This window comes from Bombina bombina, chromosome 8, assembly GCF_027579735.1.
Source record: "Bombina bombina isolate aBomBom1 chromosome 8, aBomBom1.pri, whole genome shotgun sequence".
Classification (NCBI taxonomy): Eukaryota; Metazoa; Chordata; class Amphibia; order Anura; family Bombinatoridae; genus Bombina; species Bombina bombina.
This window is the reverse complement of record NC_069506.1, coordinates 311,849,072-311,868,957: the sequence shown is the minus strand read 5'-3', so window position 1 is coordinate 311,868,957 and position 19,886 is coordinate 311,849,072. Positions and strand designations below refer to the sequence as shown.

General features: G+C 41.6%; 1 protein-coding gene across 1 annotated transcript in view; it reads left to right on the top strand.

Moving 5' to 3' along the window:
- Positions 1-19,886, top strand: part of LOC128639024 (protein turtle homolog B-like) — a 135,493-nt gene that overhangs the window by 36,698 nt on the left and 78,909 nt on the right. Inside the window, exon 9 of the mRNA XM_053691164.1 lies at positions 451-591. Within this exon, the coding sequence (XP_053547139.1) occupies positions 451-591 (141 nt within the window). The remainder of the gene's footprint in view (positions 1-450; positions 592-19,886) is intronic.

Genomic DNA, 19,886 nt, shown 5'->3' with positions numbered 1-19,886 from the left:
CGTCTCTTTAAATCAATGCTTGCTCTTTAATTTGTGCTTGCAATTCATTGCAGTTAAATGCGCGTCGGATATCACTTGAATGCTAAGCCAATGGTGCACAAGTAGTATAGTTCTTCATGTGATTCTTTGCTATACTATTATTACTTCCGGTCTTAAACGCTAAATTTGATAGAAGTATTTTATATTACGCTCAAGCTCAACACTGCTGGTCCTGAGCGGAAACTGCAGCTGATCCAATCAGCAGCTCTAGTTCATTGTAATATATCGACCCTGCAGAATGTGATTGGCTATATTTATACTTTTTAGACTTTAGGTTTTCTTTGCTTTAAATAAAGTGTGTAATGTTTTTATGTATCTACGTTATAAGTTTTGTTATTAATTATATGCACCTCATGCCAAGACTATAAATATATGATGGATCTGACAACTGAGTTTTCTTCTGTCCTGCAGTTTTCAGGCTGGAAGCTTCTGGAAGATGGATCTCTTCATATTGAGGAAGCTACGGAGGAGCTACTGGGCACATACACCTGTGTGCCTTATAATGCATTGGGGACCATGGGGCAGTCTCCTCCTGCAAGGCTGCTGCTGAAGGTAACACAGCCGAGCTAGCAGCTTTTTAAGCAATGAATAGCAGACCTGTCTGCCTGTTAACCCATTGTGCTACGTAATGCTGTTGCCATGGTATTTTGCCTATAGAACCTTATAACTGTGATGGGCAAACAGTATCATTCAAAGGCTGCATTGTGCATTATGGGCTAGATTATGAGTGGAGCGTGCGAGCGATAAGTGGTGTTTGGCTGCTCTTTGCGCACATCGAAAGTAGGGCACGTATTATGAGTTAAAAATAAACACTTTCGCTTGAGCACAATAGAATTTAACATGCGTCAGGTTAGCGCAACTTCAGATCTCTGGTTAACTGTTACCCGAGACCAAAAAGTTGTACAAAACACATTTAACAGTACAGTTACACTCATAACAACACTAGCTGATAACAAATATTACAAATATTCGCATAAAAAAGTTATAAGGGCTCAAGGATATGAGGTCTCAGGTGTAAAAAGGGCTTTAACATAGAAATACATAAATATACGTCTACATTTGTATGTATGTATGTATATATATATATATATATATATATATATATATATATATATATATATATATTATTTATTTTTTTCGTGGAGAGGGTAGTAGCACTCCTGCTTCCTTTAGGCTTTCAAACAGTCTTCCTTGCCCTGGGTGCACTTCAAGCAAGTGTCAGTGGAAAAGAAGTCACTCACAGGGTCTTGTTCAGAATAAATAAGTCATTTATTTATTTAACGTTTTGGGAATGACCCCGTTTTCAAAAATAAGCATGACATTTAAATATAAAACTCACCCCCTTATAACCCTGCATGGCAAACATTTTTTCGGCGCTCACTCCGCCTCCCGGAAGTTACCCGACGTCACGTGATGCTTACGTCACGCGGGTCGTCATGGTATCCAGACACTCAGATGCGAGTGCCGTGTGTGAAAGACAAAAACAAAGCCAAAACGTGCTGACAGGAGCTATAGTGCGAACTATACTGTTTACATGCCAAAGATGGTCAATCAAGGAGCTGCGTGGTGCTGCAAATCACAACGTGCAACAGTCACATATGTCAAAGCGGGCATGATGAAAAAATACTTAATACAGTCTGTCATACAGTTCCTACCCCAATATCTCTAATTTAAATGAAATAGTTAATAGCATAAAAGCTACATCAAATCGTAGTATGTTAGGATGCAGAAGCTCCCTGGGAGTCTACACATAGCAGAGCTGTATACAAAACTACAAATAAGAGTAAACATAGGCATATTGGTACAAAATAGAGAATCATGATAACTCAGTACAGAAAACGTAAAAAAGCTATAGAGAAAATGTTGTAGGTAAATAGATGCAAGGGGAACTTTAAGAGAAAATACTATGTGTTAAGTGGTAAATTTACACCTATAGCTCCTATATGATATGGTGCTAGCTGCCCAAGACGTATAACAATCTAGATCTAGACCAGGTGCAAATAAAATTTCAACAGTAAGCACCAATGTTGTAAATCATATGGTCCAATGAGGGAAGTTAAAGATTGCTAATAATAATAACCCCCCAAAAATGTAGCGCATCACTAGTGGGAAATCTGTTGGGAAAAAAAATATCGTGTGGAGAGATAATTCTATAGGTCCCACAGTATATGCAAAACATAAGACAATACAAATGTTATAATATACACATGCTATAATATACATCTAGGAATTAATATTGATATAAGATCATCATGCTATAAACTAAAGCCACATATTCTATGGGCATATGGTCCGAAATAAGAAAATCCATTGGCCACAGAAGCCATCTTAAAGGCAACAATGCCACTCAAGATGGAGGTTGAGTCCCCTAGGGGTCATAGTCCCTAGGTTAAATATCCATCATGCCTCTCTTGTGTAATGGGGGGATGTGGTCTATAATGATTTACTTGAGATTCGTAGTTTTGTGTCCGGCTTCAGCAAAATGCCGGGCCACAGGCTGATCAGATGTTCCCTTGTCAATTGCAGATAGTATGGCAGATCGGTGGTTTGCCATCCTAATTCTCAAGTCATCCACCGTCTTGCCCACATAGCTCTTTCCGCATATACAGTGTAGGAGATAAACAATGTATTTTGTGGTGCAGGTCACTCTGTGCTTTATTTTAAAATGTTTGGTGGAATAGGGGTGGCTGAATACTTTACCTGTAGTCAGACCCCCACAGGTAGTGCACCCCAAACAATGAAAACACCCAGGCTTGGTTTTAAGCCAGGTGTCTTTGCTGTAACATTCTCTGGGGTCTGTTTTGATGAGTTGGTCCCTGAGTGAAGCTGCTCTGCGATAGCCAATTCTAGGTGGTTGCATTTTCTTAAAGGGTAGGTCCCTGTCAGTGGTTAGCAGGTTCCAATTATTCTTTAGGGTGTCTGCAATCCCTTCCTTCCCTTTGGTATAGGTAGTGGTAAATGTAAGCTTGTCCTCCTTCTGTTTGTTCTTAAGGCCATAAAGAAGCTCTCTTTGTGTAATTTCAATGGCCGCTTCTCTGCTGTCCTTTAATGCTTTCTTCTGGTATCCTCTTTGGCAAAATTTATTTTCCATTTCTGTCATCTGCAGATTCTTGAGTTCCTCAGTATTGTTCCTTGCTACTCTCTTAAATTGGGATGTTGGGAGTGCCTTTTTCAGGCTGGGTGGGTGACAGCTGGAAGCACATAAGATGGAATTCTTGTTGGCTGGTTTATTGTAGAGGATGGTGTGTAGAGTATCCCCTCATTTGAAGATCCTTATGTCCAGGAAATCTACTGTATTCTTGTCATATGTCATTTTAAATTTGACTGTGTGGTGTGCTCTATTCAATTCTTCCAGCCATTTTAGTAATTCTTCCTCTGTACTCGTCCAAAGGAGGAACAGGTCGTCTATATATCTTTTAAATAGCTGCACTCTGTGATCTTGGAATAGGTATGTACCCCCATTCTCCATTTCCGCCATAAACAGGTTGGCTTATGATGGGGCCATATTTGACCCCATTGCCGTTCCTGCTATTTGGAGGTAGAATGACCGTTCAAAACGGAAAAAGTTGAACTCCAAACACATTCTCAACATTTCACAGATGACTTCAACAGGAGGTCCGTTGTAGGGATATTTCAATAGTTGTCTTTTAGTGTCCGCTATTCCCTCCTGGTGGGGGATGACCGTATACAAGCTGGTCACGTCTAGCGTGATTGAAATAGCCAATAGAATGCAAGCTCAATCCTATTGGCTGATTGGATCAGCCAATAGGATGAAAGCTCAATCCTATTGGCTGATTGCAACAGCCAATAGGATTTTTCCACCTTAATTCCTATTGGCTGATGTGTTAGGTTTTTTTTGTAAGGGTTTATTGGGTGGGTTTTAATTTTAGGTTAGGGACTTTGGGCTGAAAAAGAGCTAAATGCCCTTTTAAGGGCAATGCCCATACAAATGCCCTTTTCAGGGCAATGGGGTGCTTAGGTTTTTTAGATAGGGTTTTTATTTGGGGGGTTTGGTTGTGTGGGTGGTGGGTTTTACTGTTGGGGGGGGTGTTTGTATTTTACTTTACAGGTAAAAGAGCTGATTTCTTTGGGGCAATGCCCCGCAAAAGTCCTTTTAAGGGTCATTGATAGTTTATTGTAGGCTAGGGTTTTTTTTATTTTGGGGGGCTTTTTTACTTTGATAGGGCTATTAGATTAGGTGTAATTAGTTTAAATATTTGATCATTTATTTTTATTTTGTGTAACTTAGTTGTTATTTTTTTGTAACTTAGTTATTCTTTATAGTAGATTTAAATAATTTGAGTAGGGTTAGGTTTTTAAATATGTAATATAGTTAATTTAATTGTTAGTTTAATGTAATTTTAGTATAATAGTTAGGGTAGGTTAATTAATAGCTTAATATAGTTTAATGTAATTGTAGGATAATAGTTGGGGTAGGTTAATTAGTAGTTTAATATAGTTTAATGTACTTTTAGTATAATAGTTAGGGTAGATTAATTAATAGTTTAATATAGTTTAATGTAATTGTAGGATACTAGTTAGGGTAGGTTAATTAGTAGTTTAATCTAGTTTAATGTAATTGTAGGATAATAGTTAGGGTCAGTTAATTAGTAGTTTTAATATAGTTTATTTTAATTCTAAAGGTAAGTTTAAATTTATTATAAGATAGGGATGAGGTAATATTTAATGTAAAGTTAGCGGGTTGTTAGGTTTGGGGGTTAATAGCTCAATTTAGTTTATGGTGATGTGGGGGGCTGGCGGTTTAGGGGTTAATAGGTTTAGTAAGTGGTTGTGATGTGGGAGGCCAGGGGTTTAGGGGTTAATACATTTATTTAGTTGCAGAGGGGTCCTGGAGCTGCGGGATAAGGGTTAATAACTTAGAGTTGCGGTGGGCTCCGGGAGCGGTGGGATGGGGGTTAATAACTTTATTAGAGTTGCGGTGGGCTCCGGGAGCAGCGGGATAGGGCTTAATACTTTTATTTAGTTGCAGTGGGCTCCAGGAGCGGCGGGATAGGGGTTAATACTTTTATTTAGTTGCGGTGGGGTCCGGGAGCGGCGGGATAAGGGTTAATAACTTAGAGTTGCGGTGGGCTCCGGGAGCAGTGGGATGGGGGTTAATAACTTTATTAGAGTTGCGGTGGGCTCCGGGAGCGGCGGGATAGGGCTTAATACTTTTATTTAGTAGCGGTGGGGTCCGGGAGCGGCGGGATAGGGGTTAATACTTTTATTTAGTTGCGGTGGGCTCCGGGAGCGGCGGGATAGGGATTAAACATTTTAGTATTGTGGCTGTGTTTAGTGACAGGGTATAAATAAAGTTGGGAAAAAGCCGAATGGCAGCGAGATCGATGACTGTTAGTTAACAACAGTCTGCTGCTCATTGCCCCGTACTTGGTGTGCGGCTTTTTGACAGCTTTTTTATAAATATGGAGAGCGTATTCAGGTCCGCGGCCATGATGTTAGGCGATGTTAGGCGAGCATATTGGTGCCGTTGAATGCAGCATAGTTGATGGCTTGATAATTCTTTTTGTGTTTAACTGTGTTTGTACTGTAAATATTTTACATTTCAATATTCTTCACATAGGGGAATACATTCTAAGGGGCATATTTATCAAAGTGCGAGCAGACATTATACAATGTAGCGTTTCATGTGCGCTGCACATCGATAAATGCAGACAGCATACGCTGTCAGCATTTATCATTGCACAAGCAGTTCACCAGAACTGCTTGTGCAATACCGCCCCCTGCAGATTTGCGGCCAATCGGCTGCTAGCAGAGGGTTTCAATAAACCCGATCGTATCCGATCGGGTTGATTTCTGTCCGCCGCCTCAGAGCAGGTGGATAAGTTATGGAGCAGCGGTCTTTAGGCCGCTGCTTCATAACTTCTGCTCGCCGGAAACAAGGGGGGAGCTTGATAATTCGGCCCCTAAGTGTGTTTCTCCTACATTGGTGTGTCCGGTCCACGGCTTCATCCTTACTTGTGGGATATTCTCATTCCCTACAGGAAGTGGCAAAGAGAGCACAACAGCAGAGCTGTCCATATAGCTCCCCCTCTAGCTCCGCCCCCCAGTCATTCTCTTTGCCGCTCTGTACAAGTAGCATCTCCACGGGTGTGGTAAAGAGTATGTGGTGTTAGTTGTAGTTTTTTATTTCTTCTATCAAGAGTTTGTTATTTTAAAATAGTGCCGGTTTGTACTATTTACTCTGCAACAGAAAATGAAGAAGATTTCTGTTAAAGAGGAGTATGATTTTAGCACCAGTAACTAAAATCGATTGCTGTTCCCACGCAGGACTGTTAAACCAGAGAACTTTCAAGGGGGAACAGTTTGCAGGCTTATCTGCTTCAGGTATGATCAGTCACTTTTCTAACAAGACCAAGTAATGCTAGAAGACAGTTATCCCTTCTGGGATAGGTAAGCCATTTTCTTAGACTCAGTAACAGAATTAAGGCTTATAATTTTGGCTCTCTGCTGGTTGACACTATTGTGGGCTAAGTCGTTTATTTTTTTATCATGTTTATGTGACTTTAAAGTGTTTTTTCAAACTTTAAAACACTTTTGGGTATGTTATTTGCGCCTGGCAGCCGTTTAGACACCTATTTTTGTCAGAAAGGCCCCTTCACTCTGGAATGGGAGGAGGCCTCATTTTCGCGCCTCAGTTGCGCAGTTGCTTTTCATCAGGAGGTTCATGCAGCTTCACGTGGAAGGTCAAGAGGCTTAGAAAAGGACTTATAAGAGGTTTATTTCGTTTTTGGTTAACCCATAAGGAAGGTAAAAGCTGCGGTGGAGACTGTGGCAGGGGACTGTAGTGTATTAACCGTTTAATTGCTGTTATTAGCTCTGCTTTGGGCATTTAAGGGTCAATTGGTCTGAAAATTATTGTGCAATACTTTCATAGCTTTAAGACACTACGGTGATCAGATATTTCTTTGATGTTTTTCTGACGTTTCAGTAATAAAGTGTGCTCCTTTATTATTTAAAGAGACAGTAACGGTTTTGTATAAAATTACTTTTCTTGCATTAAAAAGCTGCCTAGGTTTGTCTAACATGTCTGTGCCTTAAGATAGCCTATGTTCTGTGTGTATGGAGGCCAAGGTGGTTCGACCATTAAATGTTTGTGCGAAGTGTGCCATAGGGTCCAAACAAATTAAGGACAGTACTGTCACATTTAAAAATGTTACCCAAGATGATTCTTTAAATGAAGGTAGTGGGGATAGCATCCTCTCCTTCTGTGTCAACTCCAGCATTGCCTACGCAAGCGATACCTAGTACATCTAGCGCGCCAATGGCAGTTACTATGCAGCAATTAGCAGCAGTAATGGATAATTCACTAGCAGCTTTTTTATCCAAACTGCCAGCTTATCCTAGAAAGCGTGATTGCTCAGTTTTAAATACAGAGGATGAGCAGGCAGACGCTGAGGATAATTTATCTATTATGCCCTCACATCAATCTGATTTGGCGGTGAGGGAGGGCCTGTCTGAAGGAGAAATTTCTGACACAGGAAAGATTTCTCAGCAGGCAGAGCCTGATATAGTTGCATTCAAATTTAAGCTGGAACACCTCCGCGCTCTGCTTAAGGAGGTGCTAGCTTCTCTTGATGATTGTGATCCTTTGGTGATTCCAGAGAAATTGTGCAAAATGGACAAATTCTTAGAGGTCCCTGTGCACGCTGATGCTTTTCCAACACCCAAGAGGGTAGCGGATATAGTGACTAAGGAGTGGGAGAAGCCAGGTGTTCCTTTTGTTCCCCCTCCTATATTTAAGAAAATGTTCCCCATAGTTGACCCCAGAAGGGACGCATGGCAGACGGTTCCTAAGGTAGAGGGGGCAGTTTCAACATTAGCTAAGCGCACAACTATTCCAATAGAGGACAGTTGCGCTTTTAAAGATCCGATGGATAAAAAATTAGAAGGATTGCTTAAGAAAATTTTTGTTCAGCAAGGTTTTCTTCTTCAACCAATTTCGTGCATTATTCCTGTCACCACAGCGGCGTCTTTTTGGTTCGATGAACTAGAAAATTCGCTACAGAAGGAGACTCCATATGATGAAGTCATGGACAGAATTCACGCACTGAAGTTAGCTAATTCTTTTATTTTAGATGCCGCTTTTCAATTAGCTAAATTAGCGGCGAAAAATTCAGGTTTTGCAATAGTGGCTCGCAGAGCGCTTTAGCTAAAATCTTGGTCGGCAGATGTGTCGTCAAAAACAAAATTGCTTAATATTCCTTTCAAGGGTAAGACCCTATTCGGGCCAGAGTTGAAAGAGATTATTTCAGACATCACTGGGGGAAAGGGCCATGCCCTTCCACAGGATAGGCCTTTCAAAGCAAAGAATAAGTCTAATTTTCGTTCCTTTCGCAACTTCAGGAACGGACCAGCTTCTAACTCTCAAGCCTCTAGACAAGAGGGTAACACTTCCCAGCCCAAGCCAGCATGGAAACCATTGCAAGGCTGGAACAAGGGGAAACAGGCCAAGAAGCCTGCTGCTCCAACCAAATCAGCATGAAAGGATAGCCCCCGATCCGGGACCGGATCTGGTGGGGGGCAGACTCTCTCTCTTTGCTCAGGCTTGGGCAAGAGATGTTCCAGACCCCTGGGCTTTAGAGATTGTCTCTCAGGGGTATCTCCTAGAATTCAAGGACCTTCCCCCAAAGGGAAGGTTTCACATTTCTCGCTTGTCTTCAGACCAGACAAAGAGACAGGCATTCTTACATTGCGTAGAAGACCTTTTCAAAATGGGAGTGATTCACCCAATTCCAAAAGCAGAACAAGGACTGGGTTTTTACTCAAACCTGTTTGTAGTTCCCAAAAAGGAGGGAACGTTCAGGCCAATTCTGGACTTAAAAATCCTAAACAATTCGAACAATTCTGCCTATGATCCAGGAGGGTCAATACATGACTACTGTGGACCTAAAGGATGCATACCTGCATATTCTAATCCACAAAAATAACCATCAGTTCCTAAGATTCGCCTTTCTGGACAAGCATTACCAGTTTGTGGCCCTTCCTTTCGGGTTGGCCACCGCTCCAAGAATTTTCACAAAGGTGCTAGGGTCCCTTCTAGCGGTACTAAGATCGCGGGGCATTGCAGTAGCACCTTACCTAGACGACATCTTAATACAGGCGTCGTCTCTTCTCAGAGCCAAGGCTCATACGGATATTGTTCTAGCCTTTTTAAGGTCTCACGGGTGGAAGGTGAATGTAGAAAAGAGTTCTCTGTCCCCGGTCACAAGGGTTCCCTTCCTGGGAACTATAATAGATTTGGTAGAAATGAAAATCTTTTTGACGGAGGTCAGGAAGTCAAAACTCTCAAAAGCTTGTCTAGTCCTTCATGCCATTGCTCAGCCGTCTGTGGCTCAGTGCATGGAGGTTATCGGTCTAATGGTGGCGGCAATGGACATTGTCCCATTTGCCAGAATTCATCTAAGACCACTGCAATTGTGCATGCTCAAGCAATGGAATGGGGATTATGCAGACTTGTCTCCCCAGATACAGATGGACCAGGAAACCAGAGACTCGCTTCTCTGGTGGTTGGCTCAGGATCACCTGTCGCACGGAATGAGTTTCCGCAGACCAGAGTGGATCATTGTCATGACCGACACCAGTCTCCTAGGCTGGGGCGCGGTGTGGGACTCCCTGAAAGCTCAGGGTCTATGGTCTCGTGAAGAATCTCTTCTCCCGATAAACATTTTGGAACTAAGAGCGATATTCAATACGCTCCTGGCTTGGCCTCAACTAGCGAAGGCCAAATTCATAAGATTTCAGTCGGACAACATGACGACTGTAGCGTACATCAATCATCAGGGAGTAACGAAGAGTTCCCTGGCGATGAGAGAAGTATCCAAGATCATCAAATGGGCGGAGGATCACTCCTGCCATCTATCTGCAATTCACATCCCAGGAGTAGACAACTGGGAGGCGGATTATTTGAGTCGTCAGACTTTCCATCCGGGGGAGTGGGAACTTCACCCGGAGGTCTTTGCCCAGTTAACTCAACTATGGGGCATTCCAGATCTGGATCTGATGGCGTCTCGTCAGAACTCCAAGGTTCCACGCTACGGGTCCAGGTCCAGGGATCCCAAGGTGACATTGGTAGATGCATTAGTGGCGCCTTGGTCATTCAATCTAGCGTATGTCTTTCCACCGTTTCCTCTACTCCCCAGGCTAGTAGCCAGGATCAAACAGGAGAAGGCTTCGGTGATTCTAATAGCTCCTGCGTGGCCACGCAGGAGTTGGTATGCAGACCTGGTGAATATGTCATCGGCTCCACAATGGAAGCCACCATTGAGACAGGACCTTCTAGTGCAAGGTCCATTCGAACATCCAAACCTAGTTTCTCTGCAGCTGACTGCTTGGAGATTGAACGCTTGATTCTATCTAAGTGTGGGTTTTCGGAATCAGTTATAGATACTCTGGTTCAGGCTAGAAAGCCTGTAACCAGGAGAATTTACCATAAGATATGGCAGAAATATCTCTATTGGTGCGAATCCAAGGGTTACTCATGGAGTAAAATTAGAATTCCAAGGATTCTTTCTTTTCTCCAAGAAGGTTTGGAGAAAGGTCTGTCAGCTAGTTCTTTAAAGGGACAGATATCTGCTCTGTCTGTCTTGTTACACAAACGTCTGGCAGCCGTGCCAGATGTTCAGGCGTTCGTACAGGCGTTGGTCAGAATCAAGCCTGTCTACAGACCTGTGACTCCTCCATGGAGTCTAAATTTAGTTCTTTCAGTTCTTCAAGGGGTTCCGTTTCAACCTTTACATTCCATAGATATTAAGTTACTATCTTGGAAAGTTTTGTTTTTGGTTGCTATTTCTTCTGCTAGAAGAGTTTCTGAATTGTCTGCTTTGCAGTGTAATTCACCCTATCTGGTGTTCCATACAGATAAGGTCGTTTTACGTACCAAACCTGGTTTTCTTCCAAAGGTGGTTTCCAATAGGAATATTAACCAGGAAATAGTTGTTCCTTCTCTGTGCCCTAATCCAGTTTCTAAAAAGGAACAATTGTTTCACAATCTAGATGTGGTGCGTGCTTTAAAATTCTATCTAGAAGCAACAAAGGATTTCAGACAGACATCTTCATTGTTTGTCGTCTATTCTGGTAAGAGGAGAGGTCAGAAAGCTACTGCTACCTCTCTTTCCTTCTGGTTAAAAAGCATCATCCGATTGGCTTATGAGACTGCCGGACGGCAGCCTCCTGAACGAACTACTGCTCATTCTACTAGAGCTGTGACTTCCACATGGGCCTTCAAGAATGAGGCTTCTGTTGAACAGATCTGTAAGGCAGCGACGTGTTCTTCTCTGCATACTTTTGCCAAATTTTACAAATTCGATACTTATGCTTCTTCGGAGGCTATTTTTGGGAGAAAGGTTTTACAAGCAGTGGTGCCTTCCGTTTAGGTTACCTGACTTGCTCCCTCCCTTCATCCGTGTCCTAAAGCTTTGGTATTGGTTCCCACAAGTAAGGATGAAGCCGTGGACCGGACACACCAATGTAGGAGAAAACAGAATTTATGTTTACCTGATAAATTTCTTTCTCCTACGGTGTGTCCGGTCCACGTCCCACCCTGGCTTTTAGTCAGGTTTTAAATTTTTGTTTTTGTACACTACAGTCACCACTGCACCCTATGGTTCTCCTTTTTCTCCTGACCGTCGGTCGAATGACTGGGGGGCGGAGCTTGAGGGGGAGCTATATGGACAGCTCTGCTGTTGTGCTCTCTTTGCCACTTCCTGTAGGGAATGAGAATATCCCACAAGTAAGGATGAAGCCGTGGACCGGACACACCATAGGAGAAATTTATCAGGTAAACATAAATTCTGTTTTTTAAATAGATATTCATATATATATATATATCCATATATAATCATCTATATAAATATGTATAGATGTATATTTCCTTCCTAAGATAGGGAGAATCCACGGCTTCATTCCCTACTGTTGGGAAATACAACACCTGGCCACCAGGAGGAGGCAAAGACACCCAGCCAAAGGCTTAAATATCCCTCCTACTTCCTCATTACCCCAGTCATTCTTTGCCTTTTGTCATGTTAGGAGGTGGCAGAGAAGTGTCAGAAGATTCGGAGAGTCCTGAAAAAAGGGTATCTGCCCTTCGAGATAGGACTGGAGTTTTAAGTAGTCATGTCAACCTCTCATTGAGAGTATTGATGAAAGTTAGAGTCTGGTAATGCAGGGAAAGTTTTTCTGCGAAACCATCCAGACTACTGCTAACAGCTCCTAAGCAATCAGTGTTGACGAGTTTCACTGCCTGCTTTCTCTTACTCAAGTCCATGTCAGGTGCGCTGCTATAAGACTGTCACACTTGAGAGGCTGTGTACCTTGATAGGATCCAGGGTTAATATCCTCTAAAGGGGGTTTATTGAACAGTTGAGGTTAATTAATCAGTGTATTAATTATTTACATGCTGCTTTGTATGATTTTTTTCCTGGGCTGATAGACTGTGTGTTTTGGCTGGAACAGGTTTCACTTTTAAGTTTCACTTAAAGGAAAGCACAGCTCCCATTACTTGCTGTACTTGTAATAACAGGGGAAGTACTGTCTTGCACTCCTTGTGACCGGGTGTGGTCTATGTTCATTACCTCCATTCCGGCTGAGATTTAAACCTGAGGAGAGCGTTTCCTCTGTTAACTGTCTGGGTCTAGGAGATGGTGAGTGCCCCAGCCATTGGGAGTGTAAAGGTGCAGTTTTCTATAATAAAAAAAAGGTTTTTATTGGTGTCCTTCTGTGGGTATAACCTGAGCTATGGAGGACTCTGACATGTTAGAAGGTACTCCTTCTGTACTAAATCATACCTGTTTATATTGTGAGGAGGTGGTGGTTTTCCCGCCCACTCAATTATGTTCCACATGCCTTAACACCGTTATAAAGTCTAAGAAGGGAGACAAGCCTGCTCTTAGTCCCTCTGAGCCGTCTTCCTCTCAGGTCTCGGCGTCCCGTGAGATTACTACCCTTGCTACATTATCCACTCTACATGCAATTCCCCGTAGCACTTCTAATCCTCAATCCAGAGGGGGGCTTCTTCTTGCGGACTTTGCCACGCAGTTACAATTGGCGGTGTCTGCGGCCCTCAGTGCATTACCTCGCTCTTACAAACGCAAAAGAAAGGTTAAACATAGCTCTCCTGACCCGGAGTTATCTAAATATTTATCGGATTTAGCTATTATGTCCCAGTTATCCGATGATGAGTTAACCTCTGTAGCTTTAGAGGGTAAACTTTCTGGGTTTGAGTCCTTAGAGTATAAGCCTCCTTCTGCGGAGGAACCGTCCTTTAGATTTAAAATTGAGCACTTGCGTTTTTTTATTAAAGGAGGTTCTATCTATGTTAGAGGTTCCAGAGGCTACGCTGCATGAAGAACCTATGATACCTAAATTAGACAGAGTTTATAAAGACAGGAAAATCCCTTTGACTTTTCCTGTGCCAGTTAAGATGGCAAACATTATTAAGAATGCATGAGAAAGAATTGGTTCTTCCTTTTCCCCCTCGTCTACCTTTAAAAAGTTGTTCCCGGTCCCGGACTCTCAACTGGATTTGTGGGGCTCCATTCCTAATGTGGATGGTGCTTTCTCTACACTTGCTAAACGTACTACTATACCTCTTGAGGATAGTTCTTCATTCAGAGAGCCGATGGATACGAAAATGGAAATCTTTCTGAGAAAGATGTTTCAACATACAGGATTTTTGTTTCAACCGGTGGCTGCAGTTGCCGCGGTTGCCGGAGCGGCTACCTACTGGTGCGACTTTTTTTTTGAGGTGGAGTCTCCCCTTGAGGATATTCAAGACAGAATTAAAGCTCTAAAAATTGCTAATTCTTTTATTTGTGATGTGAACATGCAAATTATTCGCCTAAATGCAAAGACCTCTGGCTTTGCGGTCCTAGCCGCCGGGTGCTCAGGTTGAATTCTTGGTCTGCGGATATGACTTTTAAGTCCGGACTCCTTTCTCTTCCCTTCAAGGGAAAGATTTTATTTGGTCTAGGTTCTACGGTTAGCGGAGGCAAGGGTGCCTTCCTACCACAAGATAAGAACAAGTCTAAGGGACGACAATCTTCTAATTTTCGTTCCTTTTCTTCTGACAAATCCCAACGACAAAAATCCTCCTCAAAGCCCGAGCAACCCAAGAGTACTTGGAAGCTGGGTCAGTACTGGAATAAATCTAAGCAGAATAAGAAGAGCCCGCCGAAATCGGCATGAAAGGGCGGCCCCCGATTCGGGATCGGATCGTGTAGGGGGCAGACTATCTCTTTTTTCAGACGCCTGGATCAAGGACGTACAGGATCTGTGGGTCCTGGAGGTGGTCTCTTAGGGATACAAGATAGGGCAGATTTCTTCACTCGTATCTGTCTACCAGACCAGTAAAGAAGGATGCCTTTCTAGGGTGCGTTCGAGATCTATCCTCCTTAGGAGTTGTTGTTCCGGTGCCTATCGAAGAAAGAGGTTTGGGGAACGTTCTGCCCAATTCTGGACCTAAATTGCTTAAACAACTGGGAAGCGGATTTTCTCAGCAGGCAATCCTTCCATCCAGGGGAATGGTCTCTCCATCCCGAGGTGTTTGCAGAGATATGCAGCAAGTGCGGGACACCAGAGATAGATCTCATGGCGTCCCGTCTCAATACAAAGCTACCCAGGTACGAGTCGAGGTTGAAGGATCCTCAAGCGGATCTAATAGATGCACTAGCAGTGCCCTGGAGGTTCAAACTCCATATATCTTCTTCCTCCATTACCGCTTTTTCCTCAAGTGGTGACCCGCATCAAGCAGAAGCAGGTATCAGTAATCTTGATTGCTCTATCGTGGCCGTGAAGGACGTGGTTCGCGGATCTAATGGGGATGTCCTCATCTCCTCCGTGGAAGTTACCTTGTCGTAGAGACCTGCTGATACAAGGTCCATTTGTTCATCAAAATGTAGATTCTTTGAGGGTGATTGCGTGGAGATTGAACGCTTAGTCTTAGCCAAGAGAGGTTTCTCTGAGCGTGTCATTGATACTCTTAATCAAGCTCGTAAACCATTTACTTGGCGTATCTACCACAAGGTGTGGAGGACCTACTTATTCTGGTGTGAAGAGCGTGGTTTTCCTGGCACAGAGTTAAGGTTGCCAGGTTCTTATCTTTTCTCTAGGATGGACTGGAGAAGGACCTTTCTGCTAGTTCCCTGAGGGGACAGATTTCGGCTTTGTCGGTTTTATTTCACAAGAGACTTGCTGAGCTTCCAGACGTGCAGTCTTTTGTTAAGGCTCTGATTAGGATCAGACCTGTGTTGAGATCTGGGGCTCCTCCTTGGAGCCTAAATCTTGTTCTTCGGGTTTTGCAACAGGTTCCGTTTGAGCCTATGCATTCCGTTGACATTAAATTGTTATCTTGAAATGTTCTCTTTTTATTGGCTATTGCCTCTGCGTGCATTTCTGAGATCTCTGATTTGCAATGTGAGCGCTCTTATGATTTTTCATGCAGATAAGGCAGTTTTACTACTAAATTAGGTATTTTTCCTAAGGTTGTGTCAGATTGCAACATCAATCAGGGGATTGTGGTTCCTTCCTTGTGTCCTAATCCTTCTTCATCGAAGGAACGCTTACTTTACAATTTGTATGCGGTTTGCGCCTTGAAGTTCTATCTTCAGGCTACTAAGGAGTTTAGACAATCTTCTTCTTTGTTTTGTTGTCTATTCGGGGAAGCGTAAGGGGCAAAAGGCTACTTCCCTATCTTTTTGGTTGAGTGTCATCCGCTTAGCTTACGAGACAGCGGGACATCGTCCTCCTGAGAGGATAATGGCTCATTCCACTAGAGCAGTGGCTTCCTCTTGGGCCTTCAAGAATGAGGCCTCTAGGTATCAGATATAAAAGGCGGGTACCTGGTCCACCTTACATACTTTTTAAAAATTTTACAAGTTTGATGTTTTTGCTTGGCTGAAGCAGCTTTCGGGAGAAAAGTTTTGCAGGCTGTGGTGCCCTCAGAATAGGGTCCACCTCTTCCTTTTTGTTCCCTCCCGTTATTCATTCAGTGTCCTCTGGAGCTTAGGTATATTTTTCCCAACACTAAGGAATGAAGCCGTGGACTCTCTCTATCTTAGGAAGGAAAATATAAGTTATGCTTACCAGATAAATTCCTTCTGGATAGGGAGAGTCCACGGCCCCTGCCCGTTTTTTCTTGTCTATGGGCGGTCCCCTATTATTTATTTTATTCTTCTGGCACCATTTATACCCTAATGTTTTTTCTACTTTTCCTTGTTCCCTCGGCAGAATGACTGGGGTAATGAGGAAGTGGAAGGGATATTTAAGCCTTTGGCTGGGGTGTCTTTGCCTCCTCCTGGTGGCCAGGTGTTTTATTTCCCAACAGTAAGGAATGAAGCCGTGTACTCTCCCTATCCGGAAGGAAAGGAATTTATCTGGTAAGCAAAAATTATATTTTTATGAACAAAAACATCATATATATATAGAAATATTTGTTTAAGAATATACATATTCTGCTATATGAAGGACATTGGAATGTGAAATATTCCAACATGACTCATCTGCAATCCACAAATCATTGTTTCCCCAACAATGATTAGTGGATGGCAGATGAGTCATCTGTCAATCAATTTACGAATATGATGGGCGGAGGAACGGAGCTTACCGTTCTGGCATTTCAAGGTGAAAATATCAGAAGATAAGTATATCCTACACATTTCATGAATGAAAGTCTCATTCATTTTTTAAATTCTTTCCTATGACTTGAGCAACTATGCTCAAGTTTACAATCGCTTTAAGATGGGGGTGACCTTTGGGGGGTAGGGGGGAGGGAAGAGAGCTGTTTAAGAGGGATCAGGGTGGGATCAGGGAGTGGGAAGTGTCAGGTGAAAGGCTTTTACAATAATTTGTGACATGATTGCACAAGCAGTATGTAAATAATTTTAGTGTGAAACCCAAAGTTTGTGAAAAAGTTAACTTTTTTTTTTTATTTGATCGCATTTGGCAGTGAAATAGTGGCATGAAATATACCAAAATGGGCCTAGATAAATACTTTTGGTTGTCTACTAAAAAAATATATAGTTTTGATAGTTAAATTTAAAAAACAAGGCTCTATTTCTTTTTAATGTAGTGATGGCAAAAATGCTAAAAATGCTCTGGTCTTTTGGGGAAGTCTTGGGGTCCGATTTATTAAAGCGTCAATCTAGGCGCATTCGCTGGAGTCAATACGCTCGCCAGACATTGCTGCCGCAAATCTACATTCAACAGTCTTATTTATCAACGCGTCTGTCAAATAAACGCCTGTCAAGTTTGGCTCGATTAGCATTGGACTGTTGATAAATAAGAGTCATCGATGTCATGGATATCCTTATTAATAAATTATCTACCCTGAATGATCATCAAATGAAGATAGTTTTGTCTTCATTTTTCAACTTTATTTATAACATTTAATTCCTGTTCATGAACAAGCACATTTCTCTAAAGCTAATCTTTTATTTTTCATCTATTAATGTCCTTGAAATAGCTAGATTTATACCTGAACAGACAATAAATATCATAGAAATGTACCTGTGGATATATATTTTTTTGCAAAAAGCTTCTATCTTACTTTTTATACTCAATTGTATATGATTCTTACTGCTCAAATATGTACCTATCTCTTTGCACATACTTGTGCATATATATGTTTTATTTCTGACATTTTTTACAAACATATTTACATGTCTTATTCATCTTTTGATTTATTTTCATTCACAAATTATGCAATTTCAAGTGGTGGCCCAGTTTTTGTTCTACACCTGTGTATTGTTTCCTGATTGGAGTCTCTATTTCAAGACCAATACTATACAGGTGTTAAAATCATGGGCTGGCCTTTTACATTAAAGGACCAGTCAACACATTAGATTTGCATAATCGACAAATGCAAGATAACAAGACAATGCAATAGCTCTTGAGTAGTAGATTTTTTTATAACAAATTTCAAAGTTATGTATATTTACACTCCCCTTGTACCATGTGATAGCAATCAGCTAATCACAAATGCATATATGTATAGTCTGTGGCCCCTATTTAAGAAAGTCTGGCGGACCTGATCCGACAGTGCGGATCAGGTCCGCCAGACCTCACTGAATACGGCGAGCAATATGCTCGCCGTATTCAGCATTGCACCAGCAGCTCACAAGAGCTGCTGGTGCAATGCCGCCCCCTGCAATAGGCCGCCAGCAGGGGGTGTCAATCAACCCGATCGTACTCGATCAGATTGATTTCCGGCGATGTGTGTCTGCCTGCTCAGAGCAGGCGGACAGGTTATGGAGCAGCGGTCTTTGTGACCGCTGCTTCATAACTGCTGTTTCTGGTGAGCCTGCAGGCTCGCCAGAAACACGGGGCATCAAGCTCCATTCAGAGCTTTATAGGTAGACCCCTGTGAATTCTTGCACATGCTCAGTAGGATCTGGTGACTCAAAAATTGTAAATATAAAAGACTGTGCACATTGTTTTTAATGGAAGTAAATTGGAAAGTTGTTTAAAATTACATGCTGTATCTGAATCATGAAAATTTAATTTAACCTGAGTGTCCCTTTAAACCTTTAAATTCTAAAACAGTTCAAGAGAAGGAATCAAACAATGATAATCGGAAAACATTATAGAGGTCATTATTATTGCTGCTTTATGTGAATCATGCCAGTGTAGACTATCCCTTTCTGCTTAAGATTATATTGAATCAAACATAATTTGCAGATTTTATTTGATTATAATACTCTAACAAATGCTGACTAATTATGTACTTTCTTATTAATAAATTGTCTGATCTTTTTTGGTTATGTTCATGTGACAACCAATTGTTCATGAAGTGAAAGTGACAGCCATTGTATGTCTTAGCAATTATAATACAGAATCTAAAAAAGCATCCCATCATCTCATGAATCTTATAATCCCTTTTTTGTCGTCTCTAACTCTAACTACTACCGCAACACCAACTCCAACAGTATTGACCAATTCAATTAGTTATTGAGAGTAGAAAACATATATTAACTTTTGATTCGCTTATTTAATTAATCACGTAATTATGCATTTCTCCTGGAGTAGTTGTTCCATGCTTTAAACATGACGCAAAATATTATTAACAAATTAAGTTATACTCTTTGGTTATCTAAATATATTATGTAATATCTCTTTTGTTCTATTTTATCACCATACGTTTGACAACATCTACTAGTGAAAAGAGTTCATCCTTTTCACTCAAAGGATATAAACCAATTGTTGGGAGAAATACTCTTGGCACTCTTATGCGTCTTTGTTGACGCTCCTCTACTTGTGCAGCCTGTTGCTGGTTTATTAATCTCCTGAAAATGTCAGGGACTGTGTTCCTTTTTTTTATTCCTGTATAAATAATAACTTGTTTCCTTGCTTTGTAATGAACTCCCTAGTTGATTTTATTTAGTAATAAGGGCAGATCTGGGTTTCTGTTTGTCAACTTAAAAGGACATCAAACCCATATTTTGTCTTATGATTTAGAACAGAGTATCCAATTTTAATCAACTTTCTAATTTACTTTTACCATGTTAAAATATTTTTGTATCACAAAAGGTTAAAGGAACATGAAACATTTTTATTATATTTCATGATTCAGATGGTTCATTAATATCCTCCTTCCGCGTCGAAAAATTATTGCCATTTTAAACGTATTCTGCATGTTCATTGTTAACTGTCTGCTAAGACAAACAGCATCGAACATAACCTTTCTGTGTTTTCAGACTCCCATTGATTTCTATGGCATTCGCGGCCTTAAAGGTGGCGGTTTGAACGATAGGTTTGCTGCATCGGAATAGATGTTTGCGTACCTGTTGAATGTTTGATGAATTGGCAAGAGGGTCATATAGAGTCGAATGTGACGC